Source organism: Mustela erminea, chromosome 3 (genome assembly GCF_009829155.1).
Source record: "Mustela erminea isolate mMusErm1 chromosome 3, mMusErm1.Pri, whole genome shotgun sequence".
NCBI classification, from domain to species: Eukaryota; Metazoa; Chordata; class Mammalia; order Carnivora; family Mustelidae; genus Mustela; species Mustela erminea.
This window is the reverse complement of record NC_045616.1, coordinates 46323286-46344076: the sequence shown is the minus strand read 5'-3', so window position 1 is coordinate 46344076 and position 20791 is coordinate 46323286. Positions and strand designations below refer to the sequence as shown.

Below are 20791 nucleotides of genomic sequence, written 5' to 3'. Positions count from 1 at the left end.
TTGGTTTGTTTGTTTTTTCCAGACCTCATGTAATTGTTCTGAATCTGAAGATTTAAAACATGGTAACTAAATCCTTTCTTTAAAAAACAGAAATCTGGACTTATGCAGGGTTTTATTTGAAAAAGTTCACTGGGGGTGCCTGGGTGGCTCAGTAGGTTAAGCCTCTGCCTTTGGCTCAGGCCATGATCTGGAGTACCACATCAGGCGCCCTGCTCAGTGGGGAGTCTACTTCTCTCTCTGCTCTTCACCTTGCTTGTGCTTGCTCTCACTCACTCACTCTCTCTCTTAAATAAATAAAATATTAAAAATATTAAAATAAAAAATTAAAATTAAAACTTTTCTTCAATTAATAGGAAAATTATTAATTATTCAATTTGATTTCACATTTGTGGAGTATTTGCTATGTGCAGGGCATATATTAAGCAAAGAGAGAAACTAAAAGTGACCCCTTCAGAGACACTCCACTTGGGCTGTGGTGAAGAAACATTATCGAGTGTAGGAAGGCCAATCATCACAACACTATTATCTGTAAAGTGCAGGCGGCCCCTTGTTTCCTGAACTGGTGAGGTTCCAGAAAGCTGTTTACGGACTTCATTGGCCCAGGGAAGCAATATCACAAATGGGGCTGGTTTCCAGATGAGACCTCCTAATACCATCCTAGGAGCTCCAGCCCAAGCTCTGGGGGCAAGAAATTATTAGGGACAGGAGAACATGGGATGTTGTTCACTCCTTTGCCAGGTCCATTCATTCTATAGCAAAGCTCTGGATCAAAGAAAGTCTTGAGATAGCATTCTCCCTTCCCGCACACCTCCATTCAAAACTCTACTATTTTCTAGCCTCTTGGCATGCTCGCCAACAATGAAGTCCAGCAGCAACCCCTCATGCCCAGGTCACTGCCCCAAATTCTACAGACTGAGCTAATCCATTGGGCTCCCACCAACTCCACCCGTCCCCATCAAAATGTATATCTATCCATCAAAATGTAAATCTTTTCTATCCAGGAATGAGGAGGAAAGTCTAACTGAATTCATTCATGCTAAAGTAGGAATGATCAGTCCTTAAGACTGTGTGCCAAGGGCTGCTGGGTAACCACCTGAGAGGCTCCAGAAGACGAGGGTGTAACTTTTAAAGTAAATGCCTGTTAAGTCAAATGTGGAGAATAACAGCCCATTAACAGTGACTGTGGCGGTGGAGGGGGGCAGGCAATAGAGGAGAATAATTATTTTGTGTTGAGTGTTTACCATGTGGCAGGAACTCACTCTAAAGGATACCATCGGGTAAGTATGTTATTCGCCCAGTTTACAGAAGAGAAATGTGGGGTCTGGAGAGGCTAGCGGTTTAGTGAACTCTGGAGGATAGTCTGCCCAGTCCTCTCTCCACCATGGCGAAGCCAGTAGGATCCTGACTCAGGAGGTGGGCAGCTCGCTTTGGCCACTCTTCTTTTGCATGACTCCTTCTCTTCCTTTCTACTGAAACCAGAGATCCTCTAGAGGCAAATTTTTTCCAGACTGCGACAGTCAAGACAGCAGAGAAACTGAGGCAGTGATGGATGGATACTACCAAAGCGTATTTGTGAAAATGAAACTGCTTCTAAGTGGGGTGTGAATGAGGACCTGCTCGTGACTAGACCCTGTAAAAGGAGAAGGCAGTATCTTAACTTCCTCAGTGCATTTATCCCCCAAGCATCAGTATCTACCTATGGAAAGTATGATGGATAGGGTCTTTTCCAACATTCTAGGCCTCAGTTAATGAGAGAGCCTTGAAGTTAACTCAAGTGTTATCATTTGTACCAGAGCTGACTTTAAGATTACTCATCTCATTACTATGGCTTTACAATAGTATAGAAGGGCATTAAAAAAGGAATCTGATGTACTTTTCCATTCCATACACTATGCTCATTTTACATTAAAAATACAGGAAAAACAGTCTTCTCCTGCAGGGCTGGTGAAAACCCTGTGCCCCACGCCAGAAGCTAGGCCCAACAGCTCACAGATCAATGTTTCAGGTGCCTGATCATTCGTCTTGCCAACTGCTGATTACTGACAGAACCCTAAGGACACATGGGTGATTTTTGCTTGCCCACGGCAATATTTCTCTAATAGAAACAATTCCACAGCATGTATTGTCATCTGATGATAACATGAAGGCAATCGAAACAATTAATTATTCAATTAATGAACAAATGTTTTGGAAAAATGCTCCCAACAATGGACGTCTGAAAAAACAAACTACATGGCTTTCTCATTGATCACGTCTAGTTGGAGACACTTCGGAGCAGGGTAATACCATCTCCTTTTAGCATGATCCGACCCACTTGTTTTCTTGACTTTGTTTTAGAATGAATCTCTTCTGCTCTACCCAATACAAGGTTCATGCACTCATCCAAACCAATGACACAGCCCTCTGTCTGCATGGTCACTTGTACCTTATCCCATACCTGAATTCGAGATCTGTTTTGCAAGTATCTGAAGATGAGGTTGACGGGCTGCACCATCACCTTCTAGGCTTTCTGGCTCTGGCCACCGTATGCCATGGTGGGTGCCGACAAAGACCACATGCTAGTTCAGAAAATGGCCAGAACAATCCGATTTGCCTTTAAGGACCTGCTTCTCTCTCACTTTCAGTCCCTATGGTTTGGGTTGGATTACCCTCATTGTGGGGCACTAAGGTACACCTATGATGTGGCCAAGCACCTCATCCCCTGGCCACAAGGAGTAGAGTAAGAGCCCAATTATTCCAGTGAGACTCACTTCAAAAAACTGTGTGCCAAGGGCTGCTGGAGGAAACCAACCAAGAGGGAAGATGCCCAGAGCCAAGCTGTTCTGAGGGAACCTAAGTAGGAGGGGGAAGGGCAGAGGCAGAGAGAGCCGATGGCATAGTGTGAAGCTCTGCATCCAGCCTGCTCTGGGTCTTTTCAGGGGTGAGCCGAAACACTCTCTGTTGAAGCCACATCCAGAAAGAGTTTAGCTTCTATCGCTCATAAGGAAAGAGTCCTGAAGAAGACATCTCTGTGTCTGGGCTCCATTCATCTCATTAGACACCTGCATTGCTGACTGCGTCTCCTCAGAAGTTCCTATTAATATGATGGGAACCATTGTGTGCTCCTGGGCCTGACCCACCTGGCAGAACCCACAGGCCTGGCCTCAGTAGCAGGTGCATCTCCTGGGTCCTGGCAAACCAGGCCTCAGTTCTCCATCAGGCGCTCACACTCCCCCCTCCTTCCCACAGGCTGCTGCCCGAACAAGAGACTCAGGCTTCCAGGAAGGGAGCTCCGGGTTAGGTCTATGGCTGGCTTCTTTTAGAGGGAGTTAAGGGTGATTCCATTTGTCAAGGCCCAGAGCTCACAGCACAGATCCACGTCCCTCTGAACTAGCCACCTCTCGGGTTTGAGAGCTGCCTTCTAACTTAAACAAAGCTCTTTCTTCAGAACGACTCCATAGTGTGGGCTTTTACCTTTTTTAGCACATTTCTTTTTTTTTTTTTTTTAAGATTTTATTTATTCATTTGACAGACATATATCATAAGCAGGCAGAGAGGCAGGCAAAGAGAGATAGGAGGAAGCAGGCTCCCCGCTGAGCAGAGAGCCCAACATGGGGGCTCGATCCCAGGACCCTGAGATCATGACCTGAGCTGAACACAAAGGCTTTAACCCACTGAGCCACCCAGGCGCCCCAGCACATTTATTTCTAAAACACGGCCATGCGATCACTGAGGGAAAAGAATATAGCTAAGGGGACAAACGTCTAGTGGTGGTGCAAAGTAGACCAACAGCACTTTCCATGAGGTAACTAAGCCTCTGTATCTCCTGTGAAGAGGAGTCCCCATGGCTTCATTTAGTGGGGTGTCCACACTACCTGACAGTGACATTTATCTTCAATGTATATTTACTATTTCCCCAGCTAAGAGGACAAATCTCTGGAGGGCAGAGCCATGGGTCCACAGAAGCCAGAACAGAGACATGCGAGTGTAGCCCATAGGCAGCAAATATTGACCCCTGAGGAGGATAACTAAGAGGATTCCATATCACATTATCTAGGAAAGACATCTTTCTTTTCAGTGGTTCAGTCCCAAAGAAGACTCTATACAAGGGAAGAGAAATCAACTTTCAGGAAACAGAATCCAATATTAACAATAAACTCCAGTTATGACCAATTTAGGGTTCTAATTATATACTGGTCACAGTAAATGCTGCAGGCCACAACTGGCTATTTATTTCTGGGCACATCTACTTATCTTTCCAGGAAGCCAGTCTATAGTTCTTTCTAAGAACCAATCCATGTCCCCTGCAAGTTTCCAAGATAAATGAATATAAAATTTGAAAATTTAAAGACTCAGGTTTTGATTCCCACCACCCCCCCACCGGGCTAATGGGGCCATCTTACTTCATGAGAGCTATCACTGAGTCTTCCTTTTGATCCAAGAGTACTAATGGAGGTTTTTGGAGTCCATAGGTTGGAAGTCATTGACTTCCTTGCTTGAAGGTGAATCAACAATGATGGATTTGTGTCCATTTGTATTTCTTTCTTTCTTTTTTTTTTTTTTTCAAAGATTGTATTTATTTATTTGACAGAGATTACAAGCAGTCAGAGACACAAGCAGAGAGAGAGAGAGGGAAGCAGGCTCCATGCTGAGCAGAGAGCCCAATGCTGGGCTTGATTCCAGGACCCTGGGATCATGACCTGAGCTGAAAGCAGAGGCATTCACCCATTGAGCCATCCAGGCACCCCTCTTTTTTATTTCTTTATGAAGAGAATGCAGGTCACCACTGTGGTTGCCTGGGGAGATCAAAGCTTGAGAGGCAGGCCTCACTTGGGTGGGTCTTGTTATAATTTCTGGGCCCTAATCTGCTAGAAACACTAGAATCCATACCCTGAGCTTTCATAAAGTAGCAAATAGGCTGCTAATACTACTACTTTAGGTTTGATTGATAGACTAGAGTCTCATTGAGGAGTTTTGATATTTCCTTTTTTTTCCTACTATAACACTATATCATAAATATCATGGTGAGGTTTTATGCCCTTTAAGCTTTCCTTGTTGCTTAAGCACAACTGTCAATCTGTTTCACAAATGTGAATATTGGCTGTACATGAAAGTATAAAACTTAGATTTTTATATCTAAGAAAATACATAGTAAAATAGAAAACTTAAAACTCCCTCACCACGTTTCAGATCTGTTCAACAAGCAGTCTTCCTAATTAACCAAGATTACGTTAACAAAATACACAGATTTAAATGTATACCTCCTTACTGAATCCCTCCCCAAGGTTCTTCATTTCTTTTCCCCATCCTAACTTCAGGAAAGAAACTGGAAGCTCACAAAATATATGCCTTCCATAATTTACAGATGTAACATCTAAATCACCAGGCTTTATCTCATTTTCATCTCCACTTAGGCTCAGAAATGTGCTGTCTCTGAGAATCTGTCCCCTGAGTACTGACAAAGGGAGATTAGATTGCATTTCCTGCCTTCATTTACCTTCCAATAGTGTGCAATAAAAAGGCAATAGGAAGAATGAAATGGCCTGTTTTTCCAGGGGGAAAGATATTTTCATCTTTCATATTTCTGTTTCTTACAGACATTTTTAAAATACAACATCTTGGGAGAGGGAAGTAGCCCCAACCAACATTGTTACCCTCTTACGAAGCATGTCTATGAGTACAGTGTGGCTCCACAGGGAGCAGTAAAGAACAGCTATTCCCAGACCAAAGTCATGAACTTCCTGCAGATGGTTCTCCTCTTCATGGAGGAGCATCGGAGCTCTAACGACAGCTTTAGAACTTGTGAAAGTCCACAACTCCCCATGGCCCACAAGGTCCTGCGTAAACTGACCCCAGCCAACCATTCCACACTGAGCCATACCTACCTTCTTACCAAATTCCAGCTGTGCAGGCAAAACTTCTCTAAGTGCCTTCTGCAGTAGTGTCCTGTGCCCAGAACTATTTGCTGCATCCCTTCCTACCTTCTGTTCCCCCAAACCTGGCCAAATCCTGTTCATTCTTTGCTCTCATCCTAAAGATCACTTCTTCAGGAAAGCCTTCCCTGCCCCTCCCCTTCCTGCAAGCTCAGGTTGGGACCACTTAGAACTGACTATCTGTATTTCTCTGTACTCCTCTGAATCCATTATTACAATTATAATGGAGCGTGACTTGTGATATTTTAAAAACTGTAATGGAAATTTCTCCTACTAGATCATAAACTCTCCAAGAGCAGGAACTGATGTGTCTTCTCTAGCAAGGTATTAACAAGAAACCATGTCTACTGTAGGGCAGATCTTTTCATAAATATGTGAGGAAGGGAGAGAGAAAGGAAGAAAGATATATTACCAAAATTGTTGGTACTGTAGCAGAAGGAGATCTTCCAGCTACATAGGTATATCTCAGACTGGTTCATTATAGAGAACATTGAACCAAATCTTTTCACCACTCCAAGACTTCTAGAAAAGTCTGAGCTCATGAGCCGATGTAGCAGCTTTAATGTGGGGAGAGTGATGCACCATGGCAGTTAGACTCAAGAGTTTTTGGAGCCAGGCACTTACTTAGGTACAAAAATCCCAGCTCTGCCACTTACCGCCCTTTCTGAGCAATTTCCTCACCCTTTCTGAGCCTCCACTGATTCATCCATAAAATGAGGCTAAGAATTCTGGCCCCTTTTACAGTTGTCTCAAAGGCTAGAAGTAATGACTGCCAAGCACTCATGACAAAGATTTTAGTGCTGTTATTACGGTTACCAAGAAACATTAGAAGTCGTACTAGATTCAGAAGATATTCTATCTTGCCTTTTTCCTTGCTAAAGGAATATATCCCAACCAGGCATAGTCACCAACAACTAGTTGCTTAGAAAAGAAGGTGTTTTCCTGTCCCGAGATCCTGACACCTAGACTAACTGCAGAATGCATCGTTTTATTTTTCACAGGCATTTAACAATCTGATTGGACGTCCAGATACATGTACAGAATTCACAACAAGAATGATCTGAAAAAGATTCACCAAGAATGATCTGAAAAATTTCAGGATTTGAAAAATAGTCGCTGAGCGTGCCAAGAAACAAACTAACCCATTCACACTCATTCTATATTTCTGGACAGTTTCCTCCAAAAAATAATGGCACATTCTTCCAGTTGTATCTCCAAAACAAACTGGAGACTCGGACCCTTTGGTAAGACTGGTGTTAGAGGAATGCCAGAATCAACCACGAATCAATGGTTTGGGTAGCAGTCACACACCCATCATGGGTGTGCAGATGTGGCCTTGCTAACAAGCAGAGTGGGGGTTTCTGGAAACTATGGCCTGGCACAAATCAGACATCGGTTACCCAAGCTCTGCCACTCACTAGCTAAGGACAGAAGCTGGACTGCATACAAGTTAGCCTCTCTAAACATTTCCCAGGTATAAAATGCACTTGATAATACCTCTCTGTCAAAACTGCTGTGAGGTTTGGAGTGAGATAATGTACATAATCTATAATGATTATTTGAGATACCATATAAAGAATGCCAAGCAAATACATCTATTTCATGTCCCTAATACCCTAATACCTAATAATTTCATTTCCCTAATACCGTGCCTTTCACAGAACAGGAAAGCCTTAATGAGAGAAGCCAGGGGAGCTTGTCAAACATAGATGCTATATCATTATAAGGGTCTTATAACTTATAAAGCATTCCTAATAACAATATCAATAACAGAAATAGTGATGATCTCACAGGATGCCTGATGCAGAAGAAATTTTTTTTAAGTAAGACTAACATGTAAAAGATGCCAGCAAGATATTTATCTAGTGGTCAAAGAGAGCTGAGAGGACTTAGCACCAGTAAGAAGTAAGTGAGAGAGCTAGGAGTATGCATGACCTCAAAATCTTCTGTTACATTAAGTCTGCCTTTATTAAACATACTTATGAGACAACCTTCCAATAAGAAAGATAGGAAGGAGACGGTGGAAGAGCTGTAATGTTACTACTGAGATGGGGAAAAAGACAAGGCTTTAAAACTTTGTTCGAACTTCCCCCTGCAGTTCTGTTTCCCTAGGCTGGGCTCCTCGGGCACAACCTCCTTCAGACAGCCTTCCTTGGTAGGATTCAAATTATACTGAAGTGTGACTTTGGAGCAGTCCCTTAATCTCCTATAGCTTAGTTTGCTCACCTGGAAAATACAAAAGATAATAAACGTACTTCAGAAAATACCGTAGTCGACAAGTGAACTAATACAAACAAAGCACCCAGAATAGTGCCAATACATCATAAGTATTCTGTAGCTTTAGGGATTTTTAATAGTAGGTATAAAGTGTCATTTTAAAATGGCACCAGCGTGAGAGGCCCTTGGTTGGTGGTCCACACGTCAGAAGTGAGAGGGTACAATTACAAAGAGAGCCCAGCCCTGGTGGGCAGGGGAAGACCACACTCATCAGGTCCTACCTCATGTGACCTAACTTCAGCAGATGGACCACGTAGTGCGATTTTACAAACGTTAATTCAAATGCAGGGTCATAAAGCCAAGCCCTACCACTAGAAAGAAGTTCATGGGCTTACTAAAGAAAACGAATTTGCATGAGAAATTCCTAGCACCAAATACATACAAAATTTGTGTAGCAACTGAAAACTCACATTGGATTTAACTCAGTTATTCTCTGACTCGTCTTTTGAGGTGATTTCACAAAATGAACTCCTCATCAGTATCAGGAGTACCCTTGTCTGAGAATACATCTTTACAATCCTGAGAGTATCCTTTTTTCTCTAATTACAACATGAACTATATCAATAAAGAAGTTCGCCCAAACACCTCCTATTTTTAACTGTAAGGATCTCTTCGTGAGGGCAAAATCGGGCCAGGCTTAAAAACGTTAATGGTAGATATTGGTTATTGTGACTTCTAGGTTTCAAAAGCTTAAGGGAATGAATCTTTTCTGTGGTGGCTGTAAATAAGATAGCTACTTTGGAAAGAAAAATCATTCTGCTAAGAAAAGACATTCCTTATACATTAGTTCAAATTCAAAGACTACTCATCTCCTTTGCAGAACACACCCCATAGTAAATCACCGAAACGGTCTATTGATTGGTTTTTTTCCTTCTCTCTTTGGCTGAGCTGATTTTTATACAACTACTCAAACTACATAGACTTAAACTGGTTATTGTAAAGACAATGTTATCATTGAAATTTAGTATTATCACATTACGTTTGGAAGTGGAAGAATATTGGGGTGCTTGGAGGGCTCAGTCAGTAGAGCATGTGATTCTTAATCTCAGGGTCGTCAGTTCACGCCCTATGTTGGACAAGGAGTTATTATTTTAAGTAGTTAAAATAAAAATAAAAACAGAAACAAAACAACAGTAATAAAATAAAATAAGTAAAATAAAATAAGGAAGTAGGAAAAGTATTGGAGTTGGGGTCATCTTTGACCCCAGGGGAAAATAGTATGTATGTGAAAGAATAAGTATATGTATACAGCATACCTGGTAAAGGCATAATTGTGTTTGGTTGTGTGTGTGTGTACACATGTGTCAAAGCAGTACAAAATGTCAAAACATCATGGGAGCTAATTATTTAAACTTCACTATGGAAAAAAAATTACAAAAGCTTCTAATGAAAAAAAAGTATCTGACTTTCCTCTTTTATTTTCTTGCCCATGTTCCTAGAAGGAAAGAGGAGTAAAATAGTAAAAGGGAGAGAACAGCAGGTCAGAGAATGAAGAGCCACATAATATCCCACCCAGAGAGTCCTGTGAGAGGCAAACAGCCTAACCATGTTTGATAATCCAAAATACACAAAAATCCCCCCATAGTAAGTTCCACATACTTCTTCCTCCTGTTCTGGCATATCCCGAAGGGAGAAAAAAAAAGGTGGGGGATCAAGTCAAAAAAAGTGAAAACATCAAGCAGAAAGGAATAAATATAAGACCACTTAACAAAGCTCCACCTTCCTTGACAAGAGGCAGAGGACATGGGGCCTGGGAAACTGGAAAATGCAGGCTTCCCTCCACCTCTGGCTGGTCCCCTATCTCACTCCCCAGGTCCCCACAGAACAAGCCAGAGAGTCACAAAAACACCAGCTGGGTCTGGAGTAAATGAATGCAATGAGGCCTTGGGGGCCAAATAGAGCGGGAAAGGACTGAGGGGTAACAACCAAACTGGTTAGGTAAATTTTTTTTTTTTTTTTTTTTTTTTTTACTGTTTTACTTGAAACTATGGTGTTGAATTGGCACATATGCAAGGTCAGTCACAGTCACTGCTGGACGCCCTCCGGGTCCCTCAGCCCCAGCTTCTATCTAAAAGCAGAGGGAAGCAAAGAAAAAAGGGGAAAGTGCAGTCGTGCCTGCTCTCAGCCAGGAGTGGGGGGTGGGGGGGGGACATGCTGAGTCAGGGTTTCCCACCTCTAGGGAGCAGGAGGCTTGGCAACTGCTCTGTAGTGACAGAGCCCTTCTCTCCAAAATCTATTCTAATCTCAAAAGATACTTTAGGAAAACAGACTTCTAATTTGGTGTGGTGAAAATACTATTTAAAAGCAACTATAGAAATGTTGAATTTTTCTGTTATGAAAAGCTATTTTACACTTCAACAAAAGAACGGGAGTCAGATATGGCTTAAGGGTCTGGATAGAATACGGTTTCTATTTTGAGAAGACATCTATTTGCCATTTTCAGAAATTGATCATTTGCCACGCACGGATCGATCTTTCGTCTGAGAAAGAAAGCATATTTTAATATGTTTGAAGCACAAAACTCCTCAAGAATGAAAATTTTCGACAGAACCCATGGATTCTAAAACTTTCCATTCTAAGGATTCTCCAAATATTTAGCCACTCTGACATCAGGTGTGTAAGAATCTATGAAGCAGAGTCATGTGGGAGATTTTCTTGTTTTACCTGATTTTGTTTAACACATGTTTACCCTTTCTCTTACTCCATTAACGCTACTTTCAGTGCTTAATGCTGCAGGAGAAAAGGAAAACTGTTTTATTCAGGATGAATTCAAAATATCTATAAAGAATATGGGCTCTTCCAGTAAACAGGTGACAATGTGGTTCTCAAGACTCTGGCACCCTCAGCAGTAAATGCAAATTCAAAACTCAACTTTCCCTCTCCCCTCCCCAGGAAAAGACTTTAATAAAAAAGCATTTTTTTTTTTTTTTAAACAGAACCAAGAAAAACCGAAGACATAAGTAAAAGGGAAAACATGGTCCTTCCACTCTCCCTTTCCTTGAAGGTTGAGCCAAATCCCTGGTCTTTCCAATCTTTCTGTCCTCCCATTGCCAAGGTCAGGTCACTGCCCAGGTTCAGGCTCTCCCTAGGACTCTTGGCCTCTGCTACTAACTATGCCCTTCTGATGCTCACTTGGCCCCCTCTCCCCTGCTCAGGTGCCTCCAGGGTTCCCTACAGTGGCCCCGATGCCCTGCTCAGCCCCCACAGTCTGGCCACAGCTTCATCTTCATCTCTACTTCCCATACCTTCCTTCCTGAACCCCAGGCCTCAGTCCCACCACTGACTCCCATGTTTTGAATACACAGCACACTTACTGTCTCCGTGGCCATGGCAGTATCTGCCCCCCAGCCCCCACCCCAACCAGCCTTGCCACCACCACCACCATCTCCCTGTGCCCAAATCCTAACCACACTCCAATATAAGGCAGAAGCCATGGCGGGGGGGACACCCCTGAATTGCTAACACCAAACCTACCACTTACCTACATCTACGTCCACGTGTCTCCTTCCATTTGCAATGGAAGAGGAACCCTTCTTCAGGCTGAGGCTACCATTTCCCCTGGACTCTGGGGCCCACTCGGACCCATGCCCCAAGGTACCTCACCCCTTCATTTATCCCTCTGTTCTCCTTAAACCGCTCCCTCCCTGTAGGCTCCTACTGATCAACCCACTCCAGTGAGACCCATTAAAACCAAAAAACTTCCAAAGATCCCATCTCAACAGCGTTTCTACTCTCCTACTACCACTTTCTTTTATCCCCTAAAGAGCCAAACTGCTTGGCTTCTTTCCCTGTCTGGGGCTCCTGTTTCTCACACCCCTCAGCCCACTGCCTTCTGGTTTCAATCTCACCACTCCTGATTCCATTGTTTTGTAAAATGTTTTGACACCTCTTATATCCCAGATAACAAACGCCTGGCACTGGGAATGGAGAGGAGAAATCAGACCTGAGCTCTCTGAGCCAGAAATTCAAACTGATCATTAAATTCAGCATAAAAATATATTTTATTTGGACTATAGCTTAAAAATTTTTTTTTTCAAATAATTTGCCAAAAATTCAAGAACCTAAAGATTTCACATGAAAATCCAGGTTTCTGGCTTGTTTTAAAGAATCCAGAAATACTGGCAACAATGCTTCTTTCACTATATGACAATAACCCGCTGAAGCTGAAAAGCAGCCGCCCTTCAATGAGACAGGAGCTCTCTGGTTCACCATGGACCCCACCAAACCCTCTCTGCTCATGTTCTTTTCTCTGATGGTCCCCGTGTGCAGTGAAGTTTGAATCCCTGTTCTAGATCGGTGCTATCCACTAGAAATAAAAATGTGAGCCGCATACATATTTTTTAATATTCTGGTAGTCATTTTTTTAGAAAATGGAAAGGAACAGGTAAAAATCAACTTTAATAATATATTCCATTTAATCCAACATATCCAAAATATTATTTTGACATACAAGCACCATAAAAAATTAATGAGATATTTTACCTTCTTTTCTCTGTGCTAAGCCTTCACAATCCAGTGTGCATCTAACACCCATAGCACATCTCAAATCCAATTTGCCATATTTCCAACGTTCAAGAGCCAAGTGTGGCTAGTGGCTCCATCTGAGACAGCAGACTCCAGATGCTTAATGATTCACTATGAAAATCATCTTGCAAGTAGAGAGAAGGAGAGAGAATTTTAAGGGGAAAGAAGAAAGCAGGCAGGACTGAGGAAAATGGTGATGACATTAAAGAGCAGGTATGGTGAGGACTTCAAGTCAGGAGGGGAAAAAAGCAGGATCACAGAGACAATGAACAGTGCTCCCTGAAAAGATCCAGTCTGTAGTCTAGCACTCCGGGTATAAAGACACCCTTTGCAGGCAAATGTAATTAACTGGCAATGCAGATTTTCTGGAGGGAGGCTTTAGTCTTTCATAAATAGGCTTAGCATTAAACATGTGGTCACTGTGAAAAGCAATTGACCAAAAGTCCGACCCAGAGTTCACACACTTGGCATTCAAGAGGCAACAGAGTGGACCAGGCTAGTGAGGACAGGATTTTTGGTCCAGGCTGGGATTTTAATCTAGTTCAAGGGAATGGGTATGAGGAGAAGTGGCAGTGATGCAGGCAGCAAATTCTCTTGAGCTGAGATCCAAGCAGAGATCAAGACTTAGAGAATCATGAGTGAGACTATGTCAGCAAAGTGCTGGAAATCCAAATGTGGGAGTGCAACATCAGAGGTCAGGAAAAGAGATTGGGTACCAAAAAAGGATACCCATAGTCGGAGACTGGCACCTAGAAATGAATCCCTGAGCCACAGACCTCAGAAGCAGAAATCACTCCTCCATTCTCCGCATGAATACAATATGGTGGCCAGTGAGTAGGTGTCCTGTCCTCTCCTCACCCACAGACGCGAACAAGAATTAAAGTACAGGCTGAGAAAAGCCAAGCCACCAGCTAGGGGAGAGGAGAAGGTCAAATAGATCTGCCAGACTTAAAAGGACTTGGAAACAAGAAGGGAGGAACATCATTATATAACTAAAAGTGCTTTTGAAACTTTTCCAGAGAATTCTGAATAGCTCTGGCCCATCCATTCATCCCTTCATTCACTCAGCAACCACTTATTGAGTAGTTTTTCCTCTCCAATGCTGATTAGACAGGTCGATTGTACTGAGGCTTGCCAAATTCTACTCTAGCAGGGCCGGTGAAGGGAGCTCAGGCTGAAGCAAAGTAGGGTGAGCTCACTGAATGACACCTGTAGGATTAGGAGGACATATTGATCCCAACACATCCAGAGGTCCATTTGTCTATCATGTGTTGTAATTCTTCCCAAAAGGATGAGAAATCAGGCTGGCATAAAATATCTCAAGAGACGTCACAGGAATATTGTTCTCTCAAGAAGGCAGCATACAGGACTTTGGAATCTCATTACATGGAAAATACGGGGGTTTTTTTGCATTGCTTGCATTCAGATTAATGTTAAATACAAATATTTGGAGACATGAGGAAAATTGTGGCCTGGTATTCTGCTGGAAAAAAAAAAAAATTCTCCTGTAAGAAACTGGTCCACATTGGAGGGGAAAAGCATTTGCATAAAATCTTCAGTTGTTGAGGGATAGTAATCACTTTCCATAAAGTGCTTTTGTAAAATTTTATAAATTGCTTTTATAAAAAGCAATGTAAGTTGGAAGAAATTGTTGACAGTGACAAAGAAGGCAAAATGGCACGTAAAGTTAATCTTGCAGGGGGGAAAAAATGTATGATTGGCGACAGTTCAAACAAGTCAAAAATCACCAATTAAAAACAGTAGAGATTATTTAGCAACAGAAAAAAATGACATGAGGAAGGATGCCTCACACCTTTCAATGATTAGCCTTATAGAAAGAAAGGTTGTCTTAAGTAGACATGCTTTATACCATAATTTTAAGAAAAACAAGTTTATCTAAAGCAAGTTCAAGCACAATATTTACTTCATTCACATTAAAGAAACAAACAAACAAACAAAAAACACCAGTATTCAAACAATAACCCTCAGTTACCAAGAGAAGGTTTTATTTAGGACCCGCAGTTTATTGAGGCAAGAAAATATATCATGTTTAGTAAGTTTTCCAAGGGAAAAGAAAAAAAAAGAAGTCAAACCAAAAGGCTCCAGATTTCAAAAACATCATTTCTGTTTTTCTAAAACATACAACTATGATACTGCAAATAGCTATGAATTAAAAGAAAAAATCCATGATCCTAACTTTGGAATACACAGACTTCGTCAATGCTTATAGTACCATCTAGACATACTATTTACTCTTTGTCAATCTAGAGTTAACAAACATTTTGACAGCCATCATGAGCCAAGAAACCACACTACATATTTCTGAGTTATAAAAGATATATTATTAACCTTTAATTTTGTGAAATCATCCCTTATTTCCAAATGATGGGGCAAAAGAGAAAAAGGGAGAGTGTCCTATTGTCTTTATGAATCTATCAACCTTATTTTGTTGCTCTAAGTATTTATTTCACTTTTCCAGAATAATGTGCACACACTTGCCAAAAGTAATATAAGATTTTTTTTTTCATTATTCTATGAAATTGTGATGTCGCCAGGACCGCCTTGGTTAATCTGAGGCTACTTTTTGCCACCCAAGCAAGTAAAATAATTTACATTAAATAAGGATGAGCAAAGTTCCCTGTTCATTTTTTTTCCAGCCACCCACATACTTGTAATGGTGGCAGTGGCAAATTTTAATATACTGTTATACTATCATATACTAGCCATTGCTAGGGTTTATTGAGCTCCCATAATATTTACTTGATAACATTTCCATATATACAAGATTCATAGCTGTACTCAAATCTTCCAGATATACAGTACAGAACATAAAATTCATAGGAAAAATAATTCCACTCCAAAGTAAACCTGTCACTGTTTACTCTCTTCCTCTGCAATAAGCTGATGATCCCAGTATTTTTTAGAATGCTATCACACATCAAACTTCATGCCCTGTTCCAAAATGTCCTAACATCTCAACCTTCCTCTCTCACTTTAAAAAACCTTTGAAAAAGTTATTAACATTGCCTGTAGGGCTTGTTTTTGAGAGTATTCGTGTTTTGATGATTTTAAGTCATTCACATTAGGAATTACATTTCCTTAAATCTGTGTCTTCCCCAAGATTAAGTTATGTTCTTTGGAGTAATTATAAAGACACCCAGAAAATAGCAAAAATAGATAGCAAAAATTAACCCACATCACATTTTTAACTCATCTTTGAGAACATAAGCTTTCTCTACAAGGTCAAATAATTAATGAACCAAGTGGCACTTCATGTATAGACTTCATCTTAAAAAATATTTTTCTACTTTTTGTTGGAGCTTACATATGTATTTTAGGAATTTTATCCCAATGAATGAATATTCCTCTTACTATGTTTTGTAATATTTCTATCATACCCTGAATAATGTAGCCACATTTTTTACAATTTTTTTTTTTTTGCTTCTCTATGGAAGCAATTTTAACAACATGAATTTAAAAGAAAAAAACAATAAAAGTTTAACATTCATAAACTTCACACTTTTGTTAAGACTCTAAAAAGTGGGACATATTCATTCTTCACTCTTTATCTTAAAATACTGGCTTCCTGATTCCAGCAAAACATAATTTTAGCAACTCATCAAGACAGAATACATAAAATTGGCATATTTTTGATAGGCACACAAATTGAGAAAGCATCTTTCCCAACTGTGTTGCAGAAAATGAAATGCATCTGGTATGACAATATGGCCAAGCACGTGAACTAGAATCAGTGGGAAGAAATGTTGTTTTTTTTTTTCTTTTTCTCAAAGCAGAACATTTTGAGTAATGTACTTGCCCCAACAACAAGGCATTATTAAGTCTGTTCAAGTGCCTTCCAGAAATGTATTGAGCTGAAGACCACAGAGTAGCAAGAAGGGGCTGGCAGGGGCCTGGGAGGCAGCATGGTTAGTTCAGTGTTAGTCACTGTAGGTCAGTGATTTCCAAATCTCTTACCCCCAGCAGTTCAACCTGATGTCCTTGTTTCTTTTTTTTTTTTTTTCCTTTTTTTTTTCTTTTTAAAAAATTTTTCTTGCTTTTGCTTTTGCTTAACACCTCCACCCAGAGTCAGAGTTTATGCACATATGTTGTTGTGGCCTCATGCTGAGCTGGAGGGGGAAGTGGAGAGGTAGGGAGGTGTTGGAGAAGAGGGCCAACGCCAGGATCAAGCAGAGAAAAAGTGAGACATTTGCGATATTTTTGCAATGCATTTTCTTTCTTAAGTTCTTTTTACCTAGGCAGTCTGGAGATGTATTTAATGCTCTTATTGTCTTTGCTTTCATGTGTACCTATCTGCTTGGGGACCAACATAGAAATCTGCATCTGCTACACACTCCCTCCCCCCAGCCCAAATATGTTCTGAGGCCAGGGGCTGGGAGAGCAAAGAAAGAGGTCTGAGTGACACAGGAAGTGTGCAAGGGTGCCACACAGCTCAGCCTACTCCTGGACACCTCAGGGAGCCCGCTTCTACTTCCAGCTTCCAGCCCAATTTCTTCCTCTTCCTCATCACAAGATGAGACAGCTGGGCTCCTGGAGTTGGGCAGAGGAGCCATGAGAAGACCAAGGAATCTTGCTTCTGCATGGGCGAGAGAGTGCCGCTGAAAGCCCGATTTGTGACTCCTAACAGAAGGCTGTCCAGTTCTCAAGGAACAGATTCCAAGAGCAGCAGATGCAGGGAACCAGCAATGCTGCCTCTTTCCGGGACTGTGTGTGGCCTCAAACAAGCACCTTGGGGCTACTGTGCTGTCTACACCCTACCTTTCACCTGTTCTTTGAAAGGTATTTTAGCTTTGTTATTCCTTTTATGTCTTCATTGAAATTCTGGTTCCTCATAAGGAAAAGCTTCTTTAGAACATTAGATGGTATGATTAATAATGTCACTCATAAATGTGATGTCATAGTTAGGAAATAATGTATCACAGAGAAAAGAACAAACCAATAGAGCTAATACATCATGGAACTGATTCTAGGGTAGGGGGAACCCCCCAGAATGTATGTAAACTTGCAAGCATTAATCATAGGACTGAAGTCATCTCAGAAACACAACAAGCTCTAAAAGTTGTCAAAAGCAGTTATGGTAAGATAAAAAGACTCTGGAGAATTTTAGTACAAAATCTCTGTCATTTACTAACCATGTGACCCTAGAAAGCTTACTTAATGTCTTTGAGCATCGGTTTCCTAACCCATAAAATGGCAACAAGAACTTCTGTCCTGTAGGGCTGCTGGAATGATCAAATCCAGCAAGGCTGTGAAGCATATGATGAGGGCACACATAATGTATGCTCTCCAAAAATAGGCTGAGGTCTTTGGTATACAAAATTCATAATTACATGGCAGTATTTCTTAAAGATTGAGTGTCAGAAAACTTTCTGGTAATAACCAACATAAAGATTAATTCAGAATTTTCTGCATTTGCTTTGAGAATCTTGGTCCAATAAACTGCAAACAATTTTGGGGAGTAAATAAAATATCAACCGTCACCATAATTCAATCATTTGTTGTTGTATTATTCTTGATTAAGAAGTTAATAAAAACAAGTGTAAACAGTAATCCAACTCTAAAGTTCTTATACCTTAGGTTTAGGTACACATCCAAAAGTAAATTCTATTAAAATATGTAGCATTCACCTATGCTGAATTTAAAACACCCTTTTATAAAACCACTTTTTACTTTACTTTTGAAACCAGAAACAGGACTGCTACTCAATTATCTTTCCAGATAAAAGAAAACATAGAGTTAGCTAGACTCTTCCACAGTGTTATCTCTACCTACTCTTCTGAGAAAGATCTTTTTCTAGAACATCAGTAACATCAGGTTACCCACCTGTATTCTGGCTTGTTTTCTGAAACTGCACTAATTAGTTAACAAACTATAAAAATTTTCAATTGATAGCCCATCCATTACTGCACCTTGCTGTTCAAAACATGGCCTTATGGTTTTGTAGCTCAACTTTTAATCTAACTAAAAATTAACGTTTAAACTAATTAAAGATTAATTAATTAGAGTCAAATAATGAGAATTTACATAAGCTAAGATGTATTAGAGGAAAAGAGTTCTTTAGGTCACTAATAGACTAGAACTTTCAAAATGCTTGCTAGCATTAACACAATTTGTAAGTATTAACAAAAGGAGCGCATCTCCTCTTCAAAATCCAGGAGTAAGATCAGCTGCTCAGTGGAACCCCTTAAGAATCCTACAAGTTCATTTTTACTTGACTCTTGCCGGCCCCTCTTGCCTGAACGCAGAAGCAACATGATGTACATCAAGCATCATAGTTAAAACGCAACCGCTTCCGATGAGAACTATTAAAACTTAGAAAAGGCCATAGGAATGAGTCTAACTTGGCTGAGACGCTCACGCTGTCCACTTGTTGGGCAGCGATCTACTTGCAGCCGGGACTTTGAAGAAGGGAGCGCGAGAAAACAAGCAGACTTCTGCCTTAAGCGTTTCTCCAATAAATGGCCTCACGTTTGCCAATGATTCACCTCTCCGCTTTACAGTTCCTTCCCGCAAGCCATTGATTTCCAATGAAGGCCCCTCCGCCCCCTCATACATGGCTGCACTTTTTTTTTTTTTTTTAAAGTTGCTGAATTTGTTTTTCTTTAGAGAAGGTGAGACTTAGCTCTTCTAGGAGACCTCCAAACACAGTATCCATTTCATGTCTAACTTGATTCCTCTCCCATTTGGCTACTATAAATACTTCCATTTTCATTGGCAACGCATAAAGCTACCCAAACAGCTTCTGGTGGTAAGCGTTATTTCTACCAAAAGTAACTTCAGGGTGCAAGTCAGAGCTGTATCTTTACTGAGCAGGATCGGACTGTTTGTTTTTCGCTATTTGATTTACTTGGTAGCACCTCCACTCCCCGGCTGGTCCCGGGGTAGCTGACAGCCCGAGGCCGGGGGCGTGTCCCGCGCACCTAGGCTCCCGCCGCGCGCACGGGTCGCTCACCTGGCTGCTGCCGAGCTCCTCGCCCTTCTCCGGGGTCCGCGGCTGCACCGGGCTCTGAGCTGGCTCTGCGGGAGGCGGCGGCGGTTCCAGCAGCTGCTCCAGGCAGGCAGTACCCGGCAGGGATGAACTCTTTTGATGGCACAAGTGCGCCTCGGGGCCCCGACGCCGTGCACCCTCATCTCGGGCGCGGTCCCCCCTCGCGGGCGGCTGGGGCGAGGAGGACAGGGAGGATGAGGCGGAGGACGAAGAGGGAGCCGAGTCCGGGGAGCGTCCGCCAGGAGGCGTCCCTCCCGCTGCTCCGGCGGTCGTGGTCTGCCCCTTTCCCGCCGGGAGCAAATGCTCACGGATCCGGCGGCGCAGGGTGGACCCCTGCTCGGTTCTGCCGGCGCCGCCGGGCTCGAGAGGCTCCGGCGAGGAGCAGCACAGGTTGGGCTGGGAGGAGGAGAAGACGCGGTCCAGCACTTGCTTGCGCTTCTTGAAGCCGCTCCACCTGCTGCCCGCGACACCCACGCCGGCCGGTGCGTCCCGCCTGCCCCTCGGGAGTGGCGGGGAGGGCGATGGGGTGTCCGCAGTGCGGCGCTCTGGGCCCCCTGCCCGCGCGCCCCCGCCGCCCTTGCTCTTGCCCACCCCCAGCTGCAGGTTCTTCCAGAGCCGGGCCTGGAAAGAGGAGGACGCCGCCGCGGGTTCGGGCGACCCCGCCGCGGCTGCCCGGGGCTCCATCCTCCACCCCCTGCTCCTCCTCTCCACTCCTCCTCCTCCTCCACCTCCTCCTCCTTCTTCTTCTTCTCCTCCGCCCTCTCCGGCTGCACCTCCTCCTGGAGCCCCGCGGTGGCGGCGGCGGCGGCGGCGGGCGCAGCAGCAGAAGCCGGGAGTGCCCGGCGGCTTCAGGACAGCGCGGGGGAAAGCCGCCGCCGCCGCCGCCGCCTCCAAGGCTCTTCGGCCGCCGGACTCCGGCGCTGCCTCTTCCTCCCGCACCTGCCGAGGTGGGCTGGCGCTGCCACCGAATCCTGGCCGCCGCGCCTGCAAAGTTTCTAGCTCCGAGCTCCGCAGCTCCAGTCCCCTGGAGTCCCCCAGGCCGCGCCCTGGCTCCCTCTCCTCGCGGGCTTTG

The 20791-nt window shown here is 42.8% G+C and overlaps 1 protein-coding gene and 1 pseudogene across 8 annotated transcripts in view; both read right to left on the bottom strand.

The window, feature by feature from the left end:
* The window catches only part of MCTP1 (multiple C2 and transmembrane domain containing 1), a 520392-nt gene extending 499930 nt beyond the window's left edge, over positions 1–20462 (bottom strand). For 6 of the 8 annotated variants that reach the window (XM_032335735.1, XM_032335734.1, XM_032335733.1 and 3 more), the window contains exon 1: positions 19684–20462. In XM_032335735.1, coding sequence (XP_032191626.1) covers positions 19684–20403 — 720 coding nt within the window. In that variant the 5' untranslated portion in view covers positions 20404–20462. The remainder of the gene's footprint in view (positions 1–19683) is intronic. The other 2 variants (XM_032335732.1, XM_032335738.1) reach the window with 1 other exon arrangement.
* Positions 1028–3528, bottom strand: LOC116586129 (annotated as a pseudogene).
* Positions 20463–20791: the final 329 nt, after the last annotated feature.